The following is a 16,423-nucleotide window of genomic DNA, read 5'->3' on the forward strand; positions in this document are numbered from 1 at the left end:
CATTAGCTTACTGAATCCTTAGTCTATTTGGTTAATTTAATGTGCCCTCTGGGGATGTCACAGGCACTTCACCAGCATCTCAATTCAAATCCATCAGCTTCCTAGCCTTCCCAACTTAATTAAGAGATGTCTGAGCACATTCTATCTATACAAGAAGGCTAGAAAAGGCACCACCTCCAATCTCCAGTCATTTTGGGGACTCAGGCTGCTTGAGCCTTTCCTTTGCCCTGAGAGTAAGAAGTGATAGGTAAGACACAAACAGCAGGTGTGGGCACAGGCTTGTATTTCACACCAGTAGTTTGCAGGCAGCTCTGAGTTAGCCATACACTTTATCCTAACGACAGACTTGTGAGATGGAGAGGAATTGTGTACCCTTATTTTATAGCTGGGAAACAGAGACTCTGTCTACATTGTGATGTATGGTGCCAGCATCAGAGGGGGTTAAGCACACCTATAACCTTGCATCTGCATTGCTGGTTGATAGCTCTGCTTGCATTGAATAGTCCGTGCTTTACCTCCACATCTCAAATCTATACTGCCAGTCTGAATGTGACCAAGATTCACTCCATGAGTCTGCCCAGATCACAAAATAAGAGATTGCTGCACTACTGAAATGCTGACTGTATTGAAGCTCTGGAGCCAAGGTGAATTCTTGTCCTGAGCACAGTCTCAGGCAGCAAAGAGACAGGCAGTGAGCCCACTTCAAGCAAGGCACTCAGATTTGTCCTATGCTGTATCAGGATGAAGATACCTTGAGACCCAGAGTACCTTACATTCCCTGTTTGAAGCAACACAGTGTCTGAGCCAGAATTTGAAGCCTCAGATGTCTGCATCCCACCCACGTATCAAGCTTTAAACCAATTTTCAAAGCCCAGCCAGTTTCTGATACAAGGCTGTGACACCTTAATTTGATCCCAGAATTCAAAACTGCACTGGATGCTTCAGTACCAGAAAAATACTGGCAGAAGCTCAGAAGAGAGGAGAATGAAGAAGATGCTGGAGGGGTTGACTCATGGAAATAGATAAAAAAGAGCAAAGCAGAGAGATGACTAAGGGCTGGAGCCCAGGACAATTTAAAAACTGCCCACTGATATTTTTAAGATGTGATCCCCAAGCAGTGAGAGCCATTGTTCATCCTGGTTTAATGGACACAGCATAAATAATAGTTCGACAGAAGAATGCTTGAGCTGGAGGTAAAGAATTCACTCTCGTGTTCTGGCTATTGTATGTGCAGATTTAAGCCCTTGTAGGATGCCTCTACTGTGTTTGTAGAGCCTGAAGCAGAGTGCAATCTGCCTCTGCAGCCTTGGGGTTTCTAGTAGCAGATTCTTAATGATAGTCCTTAAAATTGTACTATCACTTTCTATCCATACATAGCTGGGAAAAGCTTATGACCTTGCATGCTGTTTCTACCAGAAGAGCTGTCAGCCAAACTGATCATAACTGAAAAATGTGGTGCAGCCTGTTTATTCAAAATCTGTACTGAATTCTGTTTTCCTGGCACAAGAAGACAAAAACATATTCAGACCATACCATGAATTTTGGGCTCTTTTCAGTCAGCAGTTAACTCAGAAGCACATAGACATTTGTACCTCCCTTTGCTCTTCTTCAGTTTTTCTCAAACTATGCCATCAGTACATCTTAGGCTGATGCTTCATTGCCTGCATTTTTCTCCTTCCTTTCTCTTTCTCCTGTTGTCTTTTCTCCCAAAAGCACAAATTTTCACAGAATAAAATCCAGCAAAGCTCCTCTGCCCACGAGGATCTGTGATTTGCAGGGTGACACTAACCTATGACTGAAGAAGCTTCTGTTGCTTCAGCTACTTCATCATATGGATGTCTTCTGACCCAGAGCTAATGCCTGTAGAGACCTCTTGAGCCTTTATTTTCTGGTACATGGGATATCACAAGCCCAGCCACTCTCTGGGGACATACCTGGCTGGGTAGCTCATGGCATGTGTGTCAGCACCTTACCACTCCACTTTTTCATGGACTGTGCACCAGCAAGCTGACCAAAGCACCTACAACCATCAGGTTAAGGGGTGAGGCACAAGTTTCAGGCTTATAAACACCCAAGGAACAGAGCACATAGGGAGTGTTGCCTATGACAGAAAGACATAAATTTAAACTGTTTGTTATAATTCAGAGGTTTAATATTCAGAGTGTTTTTCTTCCAGGAGACTTAACCTCAACAACTCAAATAACTTTACTCATAGTCAAATCGCCTTGGAATTTGGCTTCATTTAGCTTATTCATTCAGTCCTTCATTCTGTCCTGATTGTGTGGCCAAGGTCATTTCCATCTGCATACATATTTCTTGTGAGGCAAATCAACTCATTTTAGGAGAAACTGCACTTCTATGAGCCATTTGTAATCCATGATCTTATAACAAGATATCATTTGTAAATAGCTACCTTTATTCAAATCCACCAGTGTGCAATATAACATGTAATATTCTCAGTATTAGGCCTTCAGATATTGCTAAGACATTGCATAAGCCAAACCCCATCATTTCAAGCTTTGTGCTGCTTGAAATAATTTTTGCAGTTCTTCAGATCTGCCTCTATTTGAAAATGTCTATTTTTAAAATCCAGTGTAGAAAATATTAGATTCTTGTGCCTGTCCAGAAGAATCCTTTAAAGAAGCTTACTTTTTTCTTAATATTCACAGTGGGTCTGGTGCTGCTGACTTTTCTCTCTTATTCGGCATGAGGATGAAAGGCTTGTCCCAGCTGAATGTCCCAGACTGCCTTTCTCATCATGTATTTCTTGAATGGCCTGTTGGACTCGAGCCTCTCTGCCATTAGCAGCCGTTTTAGACAACTGCTGAGTGACTGGGTTTATCTTCTTCAGTATCTACTTACAGTTTTCCTTTGTACATCAGATCACAACTTTATGAGGTCTCTCTGTGTGGATTAGATGACGATCCCCTGTTCCCTAACTAGACCCATCCTGTGGATCAGTACCTCCATATCCTTCAGCCTGTGTGATTTCACTTTATACCAGCATTTATTGCATTCACAAGTTCATATTTTACAGTTATTACTTCTCTTCTTGTTATTTGCTCCTTGTCAGAAACACTCAGCAAATGTCCAAGCCAGCTCATCATACTGACATTTAGTGAGGATAGAACAGTCTCCCTGGAGTAGTAGATGAAACCACGCCACTTCAGCCTTGTAGAACCAGAGTATAGCAATCATGTAATCCTGCACTGGTTGTGGGGTGGTGATTAAACTTATGTAAAAGTTGGTATGTTCTGTAGCTGATTTCTATGGCTCTTCTAATTATTGCTAAGTGACTTTGAAATTGTGAGTAAAAATAGGCAGGCTGGAGAGACCACTTTATGGAGTATTTCTTTTTCACGTTCTCATCACAGAGGCAGTGATGTGTAGGTTTGGTGGAGCTGGTCTGCATAGGTCACATCAATTACTCTTCAGTTTCTAGACAGTTGCAAATTCTCCTGGTTAGGAGAAACTTTTCCTGCAGGGCTTCATGGTGATCTGTATCTTCTTAGCCTTTGCTATGATGCAGGAGTTTCTGTCTGCTGCCAGATAATGGACTAATTATATTTTCAGTCAGATAAGGCAAAAGAGCTCCAAAGTTAGTAAGAAATTGAAAAGGAGAAAAGAGCTGAGCTGCTGCCCTCTATTGCCCCAGTTCTAGTTTCTGATCACAGGACAGGAATTCTGATGTAAATCTGAATCATATATTTTACTCTCAGTATTTGATCTACATTGTTAGAGATGAAGGACTTTATTCCACAAAGATGTGAATTAGATAATTTCATGGATTTGGAAAGAAAATCTATCCTATACATAGGATAGATTAACCATTCTGGTTAAAACACTGGCTCTGGGCATGCCTTGCCCTCTGGGGTCCTGCCCCTTCAAGCCAATCTCTTTACTCCAATACTCAGCTCCCATAATTATGTTCAAGTTTCACTTCTAGTGTGATGGGTAAATCAGACTGTCCTGTCTTAGCAATGTGAACAGACTGCTTGTGGGGAGATTGCTGGTGTTTCTTTCTTTTTCTTGGACTAAAATAGCCTTGAGTTCAGTTCTTTCCTTGGGGATGCTTCAGTTTACAGTTTCTAAGCAAACCTGGGAGGAGGAAGAGTTTAGATGATGAATGCCTGAATGCTGTCTGTGGGAGCCTGGGGAGACCTCACAATTGCAAGGCAACATGTCCACTGTGTTGGAGAGCCTGTGTGTCAGTAGGAAGAAAAGGAAAGAACCAGTTTTCTCATTTGTTTGTCGTTTTCATCAAGTTCACACTTCCCTGGCTAGAGAAGAGTCCCCTGCACCAGCTGTGTCCCAGAAACCCGCCAGAAACCATTGTCACTCACAGCCACACCGCCCTTAGGAACAAAGACATTGCCACACAGGACACAACCCCTGGTGAACCCCACCCTGAAGCCTTGGCCGTCAGCTGATGGCTCTTTGCACTCTGTCAAATTAGCTGTATCTCCAGAAATGGTTGCAATGCTGGATCTGCCTTAATGCCTCTCCATCTGGCTCTTCTCTATCACCTCTTTTTTTCCTGAGTTCATTTCTTATGTGTTGCTCTTGCTTTCTCAGCATTTACCTCTTTACTACGCTATTTAAAACAACTCCTTCAATCTCTATTTCTTGTGGGTGCTAGTGTATTTATTTTTTTTCCAACTTCATTTTGTGATTTCTCTTTTTCTGCTTTTATCTCTGTCCATCTCTTCTTTCTGTTTTTCTTTCTCTTCCCAGTCTTTCCTGCCCCTCTCTCTAGGAAGGATGCTTTGCTGGTGTTGATTGATGGTCCATTAGAAACAGATATCAAAGAGGGAAGGAGAGACAGAGAAACAGGTGACCTTTTCCACAAGCAAGATGCAAGCATGGTTTTTAAAACATCAGTCGCTCCCTACAAGAGCACAAGAGAATATATGGAAAGCAGAGAGGAAGATAATCCACCATCATAACCTGTTGCTTTTTTGCATTGCTTATTTTCACTGACATAATTATTTGATTCAGACTGAAATTGGCATCTCAGTTTAACATATAGACTCATATTCTCAGCAATTGTTGTTACTGCTGGGTCTCAGTGAAGTGATCTTCATCTCTCCCTTCCCATCTCTCCATCTCTCTTGTCTTATCTCCACTCCTTTCTCCATCATTTTCAGGGTGGTTTTGCTATTCAGATGTAACTATGGATAGAAATTGATCCATGTCCTCTTGTTTCATTGTAAAGACATGGACTATTTAAATGAAAAGCTGCAATGGGGAGTGCAAGAAATTAACAAAGGGCATGAGAAGCCAGAGATGTGAGAAGTTTTCAGTTCATTTGTTCACCTGGAAGGATCTTGGCCCTGGGAGGCCTCAGAGCGGGGGTGAAAGCAGACCCCAGCTTCAGGCAGAGAGCCAGAACCAGAACTGCATTCCTCCCTCACTTCCCTTTCTACCAGCTGTATAAGTAACAGAAATGGCCAATGAAAAGGCCACTCTTCAGCAAGACAGCAACTTTGCAGACCATGGGGAGAGACCATGACTTCCCTTCCTCGTGTGCGGTGATATTGATTTAATGCTAAAAATATTGGCTCTGACCTCCAGGGACTCACTTTTTTGTTTTTGCAGTGCCAGGAATGTCTGTCCTCTTTTGCTCTCAACAACAAGCATTTGCAGTTTTCTTGTTCCCATCCATTTTATGTGATGCTCGAAAGAGTGGCTTGGTAGCTCAGACCAATGCAAAGGAAGATGTACCCTCTTTATTTTTCAACAATCATCTTGTGTCATTCTTGGATTTTTCACCTTGTGCACTTGCCTTTCTCGTCTTGCTGTCCATTGTTTCTGTATTCTTCACCCTGTCCTTCTCTCCCTGTCCCTTACAGGTAGGTTTTAGCAGTGTGGTCCTCCTTGCTGTTGTCTTGTCTAGTTTGATATTTTCTTGGGTAATTATTGAGATCACTCTGAGGATCGAGGCATAAGACTGATGGAGCAAGACCAGGAAACTAATGCATACCAAGGCTTTGGTGGGGAAAGGGAGAGAGAAAATTAGGAAGTGAAAAAAATAGAGGGAAAAGGGGCAGATTAGTAGTGATGTTTAGAGAAAGATTGGGAACTGTTTTCCTGTTGTTAAAATGTTTTCAAAATTTCAGAAAAAAAAAGTGCCAGCTACCTGTGGAAACCTCAGAGGAAGAAATTCTTGAAGGAAGAGGTTGACTGCAAATCAGCAAATTTTGCTCTCCTTCAAGAAATATTCAAGTTCTTTGCACAAAATAAATACCCCTTTAGCCAGGGGAATGGGATATGGGGTGGGATGTAGGAGATGCTTGGTCAGCCTTGGCTGTGCAAATGGCTGTGAGGCTCTTGATCACCTCTAATTTAAAAAAAAAATTGTCAGGGATATAATCTATGATGAAGGTAGCAAATCTGCAAAGGAATTGGAGTGCACGTGTTGCTATCCAGCTCCACTCTAGTCTCACCCATGGAAATTTGCAACTCCCTACAAGCCCTGTTCCCTGGGAAGAGTAACACTTTATTTCCCATAATTTCAGGGCTCTTTCAGTTCTGACTGTCTGAATTTTCATTCTCTCTAGCCAGAGGAATTGACCAACATCTTGGAGATCAGCAATGTTGTCTTTACAAGCATGTTTGCCCTGGAGATGATTCTGAAACTTGCTGCTTTTGGTCTCTTTGATTACCTTCGCAACCCCTACAACATCTTTGACAGTATCATCGTCATCATCAGGTGACAAGAGCCTTGGGGATCAGATGAAATACACATAGAAAAGAGTACCACAGAGCTTGAACACTTTTTTTAAAAGGATTTAGCAGCTACACTGAGAGGAGCTGGGCTGATATACAAGACCAAGGATTGGGAGATCAAGAAGTCTTTTCCCAATAATTGGTGTTGGTGCTATGCAACCCAGACAGCATTTCTATACCTCAGTTCTCTCCTTTGTAGAGTGGAGGCAATTGCATCTGCCTTGTTAAGTTCACAACAAATACTAGCAATGAAATATTTTGAAAATGCACAAATTGAAGATGTTGCAAAGGTTTAAAGTGTGATAGAAGAACTTATCTTGCTGGAGTTTAATGCTGCAAGCCTTTCTTCATTCCTGCAACATGTACTGCCATGTTCATATTCTTACAGCAGAAATGCAGCTTTCAACATACAAGGATAAGCCTGTAGTTCATAATTCTGTCTTGCTTAGACAGATTTTCTCTCTCACTCCTTTGTACTGCCAATGCCAAGGTGAAGACTTAGCATTGTAATTCCTCGTTTTCTTCTGTTTGTTCACTTGTCTTTTGTTTTGTCCCTCCTACTTCCTGTGCTTCTCTGGACTTCAGCATCTGGGAGATTATTGGCCAGGCAGATGGGGGCCTCTCTGTGCTGAGGACATTCCGACTCCTCCGGGTGCTGAAGCTGGTGCGTTTCATGCCGGCATTGCGCCGCCAGCTTGTGGTGCTGATGAAGACTATGGACAACGTAGCCACCTTCTGCATGCTCCTTATGCTCTTCATCTTCATATTCAGGTGAGTAGGCAGTCAGCTCACAGTGTTATGGAGTGGCACTGTGTGGGTCATGGAGACAGCAGCTTCAGAGCATGACTGCATAACTCATCTTGCCCGTTCGTCCAGGGCAAGGTAGCACTGAGAAATATTTATTTTCTTCATAAGGGCAGAACTTGTTCCTGCCTTAAATTGGATTCAGCAGCTGAGGATTTTGGTCTGGATGGGGTGGTGAAATACTGCCAGCAAATGCAGACATTGAGCATATGTCCTATTACGGGATAGGTGAAGTCTCCTGCTAATCAGCACTATCTACAGGAACAGTTCAGTCTGGAGGCTGACTCTGGTAGAAGAGCAGCAGGAAGCAAACAAAAAAGTTTGTCTGTGCATGCCATGGATGCCCGGATAGCAAGATGAAGACATATGAGAGCAAAAAGGACAATAGAGAGAACAGATCTGACTGACAGGCTGGGGGGAATATATAAGCTCTGAGTCAGTTCAGATGGAAAACAAAATTTTTGGTGACCTACAGGGTTGCAATATGTAGTTCCTTCTTTACAGATAGCTCCCAGTAGTCTGACTGCAATGTTGTACCCCTTGCTGCTGTGATGTTGCATTAGATTTTCAGGAGAAGCAAATTGCTATGATGAGTTCATTGTGGTGGCAGCAATATTTATATTTGACACCATCTTGTTCCAAAGCATCCTGGGAATGCACATCTTTGGTTGCAAGTTCAGCCTCAGGACAGACACAGGAGATACAGTTCCTGACCGGAAGAATTTTGATTCCCTGCTGTGGGCCATTGTCACTGTCTTCCAGGTGAGCTCACTTTGCTCTCTATGGGTGGTCCAGGGTAAAGTGAAGAGGATCAGGAGATGCTTTTTCCTCTCTGAGGAGCACTGCACTGACTCCTGACAGCAGAAAAGGTTGTGGAGGAAGAACAATTGCATATTGGAATCAAATGACTGGTGTGTATCTCAGATGACCTTCTTCCTTCCTAGGAGATGGTGTGTAAAGGTCTCTCCTGTTATGGCAACTCCCAAGTTTAACACTCTCACCTCAGCACATAACTGTCCTGATGGTTGTTCTTGTTTCTTCTTGCTCAGCTAAGGTTTTTGGTGCAGTGCCACAGCTGGACAGTGACAGTGGGTATGTGGTTATGGAGAAGTTCAGAGGCCTGGTCTGGTTCTGATGTGTATTCTTTGACTGTACTTTTCTAGGAATAAGCTTCATGTTCTTCCTTCATGTTTATCTGACTTCCTCATCCTCTCTTGCAGATTCTAACCCAGGAGGACTGGAATGTTGTACTCTATAATGGCATGGCCTCCACCTCGCCATGGGCTTCCCTCTACTTTGTAGCTCTCATGACATTTGGCAATTATGTACTCTTCAATCTTCTGGTGGCCATTCTTGTGGAGGGATTCCAGGCTGAGGTGAGCTGCCACCAAGGCTTCATCAGGAAGAGGAACAGAGGTGCTAAAAATGGATCCTTTGTGACACTTTGAGGATGCTGGACTGGAGGACTTAAAAAGTATCATCCGTCTTTAATTTCACTCATTAAATCACCCTTGTTAAGGTAGTATTCAATTATACAGAAGGAAAAAAAACCCCAGTGTTAATCCTTTCAAGGAAAGAGGCTCTCTGGAAGGGGATTCACAATTTCTGTTCTGTGTAACACAACAGAACCTACCTTAGGGTGAGCCCTTTACCCATCCAAAAGCAGCAGTGCATTCTATCAGCCATCTCAAATCACACAAGACTCTTTCCAGTGATCACACTGAATTCCTGACAGCCAAGGACAATTTTGCAGTTGGTCCAGAAATGAAAGACAATAACAAATGGACTTTTCTGTTTGAGTTTCCAGCTTCTAAACTTGTGTGTTCCAGGGTGATGCCAACCGGTCATACTCAGATGAAGATCGAAGCTCTTCAAACATGGAGGATTTTGATCAATTCCAAGAGGTCCAGGAAGGCTCAGGTACAATAGCTCAAACAGTCTTATTTTCTTGTGTCCTTCTGCTGTTTGGTGAGAAATCTAAAAGCAGATTCTGCAGAAAATTTACTCCCACTTTTGAGAACCTGCCAGATTTTATTTTGAACTTTATGCCAGTTTGTGGTGTTATTTGTGGAAAAACAGAGACATGTTGGCATCCTGAGGAGTGTGGTAGCTAAGTGGAACACTTCTTGAATGACCTCCAGAACAGCAACTGGAAGTGAGAAGTGAGGCTGCCTCTGGTTATCTTCGGGGTCACCATTTCAGGAACACTATATCCAAATCTGAAACCCACATTTGGAGAGGGGAGACCAAGATGGTAAAAAGAACTTGGGCAAACCTGGAAGCCTTGCCTCATAGTGAGAAACTAATGAAGCTTAGAGAAATCAGGAAAGTTACTTGATCACTCTCTCTGTAGTTGTAGACCATAAGGAGGGAGTTGTGGTGGCAGAGAGCACTTTAATTGAGCAGAAAAAAGGCAAATGAGATTATAAAGGTTAGAAGCTCAAGCTAGACAAATTCAGGCTGAAAAAAAACCCCATATATTTTCAAGAAGAGATAATTAAGAGTGGGAACAACTTGAGTACAAATCACCTGGTAAGGTCTCTATCCCTCAAAGACTGAAAATCTTTCAACAAGAGGTATTATATTTCAAACAGGACTTGGTGGCAGGGAGCAGAAAGAGTAGCTTGTTCCACAATGGATGGTGAGCTAGGAGTTGAAGGGGAGAGAGAACCAGACAGGAGGGCAGGGGCCACACTGTACTCTCTTGCGCAAGGTGAGCAGAGCAGATCAACTGACACTAGTAAGGGTCTGCCAATGATTCAGATTTTTACCAGGCAAGCGCATAGTGGTGAGGAAGGTCTGAGGTCAAGCCAAGAAGTCCAGTCAGCAAGACAAGATCACGATCAACAAGGTGCAAGGATAGGTACAAGCACACTCACAGCACAACTCAGACAAGCACCATGGGACATTTCTCAGAATAAATGCAGCTTCCACAGCAGGAAGCAGTGGCTCCAGTTTTTTGGCTCACAGTTTTTTTCCTGCAACTTAGCTCTTTTCAAAGCAGTCCTTTCTTGAGTTACATGGCTGCACCATATCAGAGATTATGCTGAATGCAGGCAGTCAAACCCCTGAGATGGCAGAGGAGAAAGAGGTTACTAACACCAGCAGAGAGCAAGAGTAAAGCTCTCAAAAAATCTGATTGGCAGCTTTTTACACTGTGCTGGGGTTAAGGATAACACAAGGTGATGGATCATCTGGCCATCATCTTTGAGTCCAGTCTTAGTAAAGGGAGAAAGGAGAGAACAGTCTTGTTGGTTACAGTCTAGTCCAACGACATCTGGCAAGGTATCACTATAGTACAGGGCTGCTAGCACTCTCTGGAAATAACAGGGGCTGAACCCTTCAAGCACCGAGGCACTCCTCAGATTGCAGGAATTTTAAGGTGATCTCCAGTATATGGGTGGCTGTGGCTATCCCTACATCTTAGTCTCTTGCCCAGTGTTTCAGTCTAACTGCTTTAAGTAGCCAATCTGACAGCTGGTGGAATTTCAGACCTGAAGATGCTGGTGTCTGCTGTTGGCATTCAGAAGCACACTCTCATGCCCCTGTTCGCCTTCATGCTCTGCCTATCAGTCTGAGGCTGCTTGGCCATCACTCTGCTCATCTGTCTGTCCCCAAGGAGAGATGTGGTTGGTTTTGGAGGTTGAAGAAATGGCTTTAAAGCCTTACCAGCTTGCACTGCCTTTGTCACCACACCCTAAATCAGAGAAATAGATGTTGATTGATGCTAAAGGGCTAACAATCTGTTAGCTGCTGTTAATGTGCTAAATTGCTTAGGCATCGAAGCAGTCACTGGATAGTGAGGAACCCACCTTCTTCTTTCCTCATTCTTCTTTCGGCATCTTTCCACTTAGATCCCAAGCTCTGTGCAATACCTGTGACACCTAATGGACATCTGGACCCATCTTTGCCCTCTTCCAACCCACCAGTGATTTCTGGGGGCGTCACTAACTCTTCACGCAACTCACTGCAACTTGACCAGATTCGTGTTGCTGTTGGCTCCCGGAAGACCAGTGTGATGTCCCTGGGGAGAATGACTTATGACCAGAGGTCCTTGGTGAGTGAGGAAGTATAAACATGTGTCCTGCCCTTCTTTTGAAGGCCAAGCACTTTGCTGGCTTTCTGCCATCAGCTGGGGGTTTCTAGGAAGAATTGCACTGCTGCTGTAGACCTCTAACACAACTGCATTGCCTGTCTTAAGAATCTAGATCAGTTCACATTATTTTTCTAAATTTCCAGATTTTTGAAGTCTATTTCCAGGTTAGTTATCTATATTCTTTTGAGTGTGGGAGAGGGAGAACACCAAGAAGACAGTCTCCCTCTTACAGTGGAACATGTTTTTCCTCCTTGCCTTTTCCTTGTTTTCCTAGAGCAAAGGACACAAAATGATGCCTTGAGTGAAGAGGTGATGCCAGAACCACCAAGTCCCGTTACAGATGGGATCATATCAGAGCTTTTGTAACAGTGGAAATCTTGTCTTTGAGCTCTCCATAGCAGATTCTGCTGCCCCATAGCACCTTCCCCAAGCATTGCAGGTTGTCTAACCAGTGCATCTCAGACCTGTCCACCTTTTAACATCGGTTTCCAGGGTTTCTACCCACTGGCATACACAGCTCTGAGGAGTGCCTCGGTGCTTAAAGGGTTCATGCCCCTGTTATTTCCAGAGAGTGCTAGCAGCCATGTACTATGTGATACCTTGCAGATGTCGTTGGACTAGACTGTAACCAACAAGACTGTTTCTCTCCTTTCTCCCTTTACTAAGACTGGACTCAAAGATGATGTGCCAGATGATCCATCACCTTGTGTTATCCTTAACCCCAGCACAGTGTAAAAAGCTGCCAATCAGATTTTTTGAGAGCTTTACTCTTGCTCTCTGCTGGTGTTAGTAACAGTATCAGGCTCCTGGCCTTTGGCTTTATTACTTACCTTCCCTGAAAGTGCTTTGCACACAGATGGTGCTATAAAGTAATCACAGTCAACACCATTGCTAACTCATTATCAATTTATTGTCAGATTTACCAAGATTGTGGCTGAATTCCTACCATGCAACTTGTTTAATGTCTGATAAATGGCAGCCTTCTGGCTTAGGGGCTCAGGGAGAAGTCTGTGATCTGAGAGAGGATCGCATGCTCTCTCCTTGTGCCCAGAGTCACTGAATCCTCATCCCACTCTCTTACAGTCCAGCTCCCGCAGTTCCCACTACAGTGCCTGGAGCCGCAGCGGAGCCTGGGGAAGCCGTCGCTCCAGCTGGAACAGCCTGGCCCGGGGACACAGCCTGAAACATAAACCTCCCTCAGCTGAGCATGAGTCCCTCCTGTCTGGGGAAATGCACAAGGTGGCAGATGGGGAGCCAGATGGGACAGGAAGGGTGTTTCATCACCGCCGGACACTCTCTCTGGATAACAAAGGCTCTTGTGACCTGCTGGAGTTGGCCTCAGTCCCTTCTAGCCATAGAGTGACCCATAAGCTGGGAGCACCGCCTGGGGCCAATGAGCATCAGGACTGCAATGGGAAAATGCCCAGTATTGTCAAGGAGATCTTCCCAAAGATGAACAACCACAAAGAACAGGGAGAGGATGATGAAGAAATAGATTATGTGAGTACTTAGTGGAGGAGCCTGGGGTTACATCACAGTGCACTGGGAAACCCCAAATCCATTCTCAAATTTCAGTCTTCTTGGGTGTGGATGGGAAAGCTTGCAAAGGTGCTTTAGGAAAGCTGGAGGACAGCACTGAATGCAGATAGGACCTTCTAGGCAGACAAGCTCACACCACATTGTCAGGCTACCTGCAAGGCAGGCGGATGGTGGGAGGAAGGCAGATGTGAGATGTACATGTGGTCATTCAGGGGTTGTTATTTCAGAGCAGTGCAGCCAGTGATTTCTACAAGATAGGAGAGGTCAGGCTGTGCAACAGTGAGAGTTTTGCATGGGGAACATCAGCAGACCAGAGCAGGAAGCACAGGCACCATGGGCAAGGCAAGTGGGTTTTGTGGTATCAGCCTGAGAGGCAGCAACCTTTGAGCAGATCAGAGGGTGGAAAAAGTGGAATGAGGGTCAGTTGAAAATTGAATAGATATAAACGTCTGTATGAAATTCTCAATCCGAGTGCCAACAGAAAGTCTTCTTGCCCTGGCTTCTCATTTAGCTGAGGTAGGAAGGAAACATTGCCCTTGTGTAACACAGTCCCTCCAACACTGATAAGAAGGCATCATGGGACAGCATCCTACTCTAGAAAGGACACCAGCACTTTCATTTTTCATAATTTGGGGAGGAAACCAGATGCCAAGAGGTAAACAAGCCCTGGCAAAAAGCTTCTACCTTCTTCTCCATGACTTGTTGCCTTTGAGTTGATTTTTTCAATTGAGGGATTAAAGAAAAGCAAGTAGTGGTGTGTTTGAGTCAGATGTGAAAGGAAGAATGTCTCTCTCAGGCAAGTGGGAATGTGACCAGTGACAACTCCTTCTACTGCATCCCTGTAGAGCCTGTGCTTTCGCATTCGGAAGATGATCGAAGTCTATAAGCCAGACTGGTGTGAGTTACGGGAAGACTGGTCCATATATCTCTTCTCTCCGCAGAACAGGTTTGTGCAGTTTTTGCCATGAGAAGGTTGAGAAGATGGGGCAGATTCTGTTGCTCTGCTGGCCACATCCCCTGATGTTAGGTGGCAACTTTAAACTTACCAGCTGAGAATGTGTAATTTTCCTCTGTCTGTTCTACAGTCAAATGACATTTTTTTTCCTAGATTCTAGCAATGAACAGAAAGTTGAGCATTCAAAATAGCTATTGTGATATTCCCTCCCTTTGGAGCATCCCATTTTTATTTTCTGTAATCATAAATGCTTACAGCAAAGCAAGGCAGGGAATACTAATGTTAACACAAAGAGGATAAAGAATGCATTATTGATGACTTCATAATACTGATATTTCCTCCCCAGAAATAGTACCAGAATAGCATCTTCATTTAATTTACAGTCCCAGTACCAGCTTACCAGTTATATCACACCTTTTAGGGTAAAGTGAGAATTATTTTTGCATAAAAAAAGGAACTTTGGGTTAAATTCTTCCTGTTAAAGAGATCTCACTAGGAGAAAATGTCCATGTTCCCCAGCCAACAGTATTCTCACCCACGCATATTGCCTCTTGAAAAGAAAGGGCTTTCGTTATAGATAGCAAGGGAGAACTTTTTACTCTGGGTAACACCTATGTTAATGGACACAGTGTCTTTCAGAAGTGTGGGCACCATGACTGCTAACCTACCTGCCTCTCCTGAGCTTTCAGCATGTGGCCTCTTTGCTGTGGGATGGTACAAAGTGTGAGTTTATGAGGAAAACTAGAATTCAGCCTCTTTACAAGGCAAGAGGGGAGCAGAGGGTCATAGTGTTTAGGAAACCACACTGGCACTGGGGAAATCAGTGGAGATTCAGCTCATTCCTCTGCCCTTGCTCTGCTCCAGGCTCTGTGTGACCCTGGGTTATTGCTAGTTCAAGGGGCATCCAGTATCAGAGATAGGAAAGCTGCTATATCAAAGCCCAGTTTGGGCCAGAATGCCTAATTCTGTCTCCTCTTTGCTGCTAAATTCATTCTGCCCAAGGCACGGGTGCCTACTGGAACTCTCTTGCAGATTTCGCCTCCTCTGCCAAACCATCATTGCTCACAAGCTCTTTGACCACGTAGTACTGGCCTTCATCTTCCTGAACTGCATCACGATTGCCCTGGAAAGACCCCAGATTGAACACAGAAGCACGGTGAGAACCATTACCTGTCACCCACTTTTTAGCACAACCTCTAACAGTGGTTCCTGAGTGTTCCTGGTACTGGTATGATCTCTGAAAGAACTTCAGCATTGAACACCAGCTCCAACTCATCTATTCAAATACCTAAATACCAGTTATTGACATAAATGTGTGCTTCCCCTGAAGGCTCTTATAATGAGGCAATCCACTTTATAATACAGAAAGCCTAGTTCCTTCTGTCTTGGAAAGTAAGAGTCTCCTCCAGGAACCTGCATCTAAGAGATAAATGGCAAAAGGGACAAGGACTGGGAACTGAAAGATAGAAGTAACGTCCATGCTGTGGGAACGGCACATAATCATTTGTGTATGCTGCTTTTGAGGTATCTTGGAGGTGGCTCAAACTGGAAGTGAAATTACTTTTTCTATTTGTCTGCCTTAGCTAACACCCAGACTGCTGCATTTGGACACAATCTGTGGTCTGTGCTCAGCAGCTCTTCCGGAAAGAGTCCCAGGTCAATGCAGCAGGTTAGGCCTGAGCAGCACTGACAGAAAAGGGCAGAGGGTGCCTTGAAACCAAATTTACAGGATGCAAAAAAAATCCCATCCATTATGCTCTGGCAGAACTGCGTAGGATCCTGTCCCAGCCAAGGTATATGAGATGAAAGCTGCCTAGCACTGACCTCTGCCAAGGGCATTTCCCTTATTTCATCAACTTTCAGACCCTTCACAGGAATGCACAAATATCAAGATCATCAGAGGGGCCTGCCAGAGTAACAAGAAGTAGTCAAAACACATTTAAGGTCTTTCTCTGTTTTGATTTTTTGTTTATTTATTTTTTTTTTTTTAGGAAAGAATCTTTCTCACTGTGTCCAACTACATTTTCACAGCTATCTTTGTAGCTGAAATGACACTGAAGGTAAGTTACTGGAGATGAACAGCTCAGAGCCTTTTTCCACTGTTCATGTTTGCTCAGCACCACTTTAAAATCTATTCATCTTTTCAGTGTGCCAGTCCTTCCCTCTACCTTTATAAAGGCAGATACTGCCTGGGGTTCAGCCCTGTCTCATTAGGCATAGAGATGTTTATTGTAGGTATTAGATCCAGTTGGATCTTAGTATTCATGAAGGATAGCTGGCATTCAAGTATGGATTGTGTA

The 16,423-nt window shown here is 43.8% G+C and overlaps 1 protein-coding gene across 1 annotated transcript in view; it reads left to right on the forward strand.

The window, feature by feature from the left end:
• The window catches only part of CACNA1I (calcium voltage-gated channel subunit alpha1 I), a gene marked incomplete at both ends in the record, with an annotated part of 160,586 nt that overhangs the window by 121,055 nt on the left and 23,108 nt on the right, over positions 1–16,423 (forward strand). The window contains 10 exons of the mRNA XM_083860601.1: positions 6,565–6,712; positions 7,315–7,500; positions 8,178–8,295; positions 8,754–8,909; positions 9,363–9,453; positions 11,388–11,590; positions 12,713–13,129; positions 14,014–14,114; positions 15,156–15,279; positions 16,115–16,183. Of these exons, the coding sequence (XP_083716727.1) occupies positions 6,565–6,712; positions 7,315–7,500; positions 8,178–8,295; positions 8,754–8,909; positions 9,363–9,453; positions 11,388–11,590; positions 12,713–13,129; positions 14,014–14,114; positions 15,156–15,279; positions 16,115–16,183 (1,613 nt within the window). The remainder of the gene's footprint in view (positions 1–6,564; positions 6,713–7,314; positions 7,501–8,177; positions 8,296–8,753; positions 8,910–9,362; positions 9,454–11,387; positions 11,591–12,712; positions 13,130–14,013; positions 14,115–15,155; positions 15,280–16,114; positions 16,184–16,423) is intronic.

The sequence above is a fragment of the Zosterops lateralis genome, assembly GCF_965231275.1.
Source record: "Zosterops lateralis genome assembly, chromosome: 4".
Taxonomy (NCBI): domain Eukaryota; kingdom Metazoa; phylum Chordata; class Aves; order Passeriformes; family Zosteropidae; genus Zosterops; species Zosterops lateralis.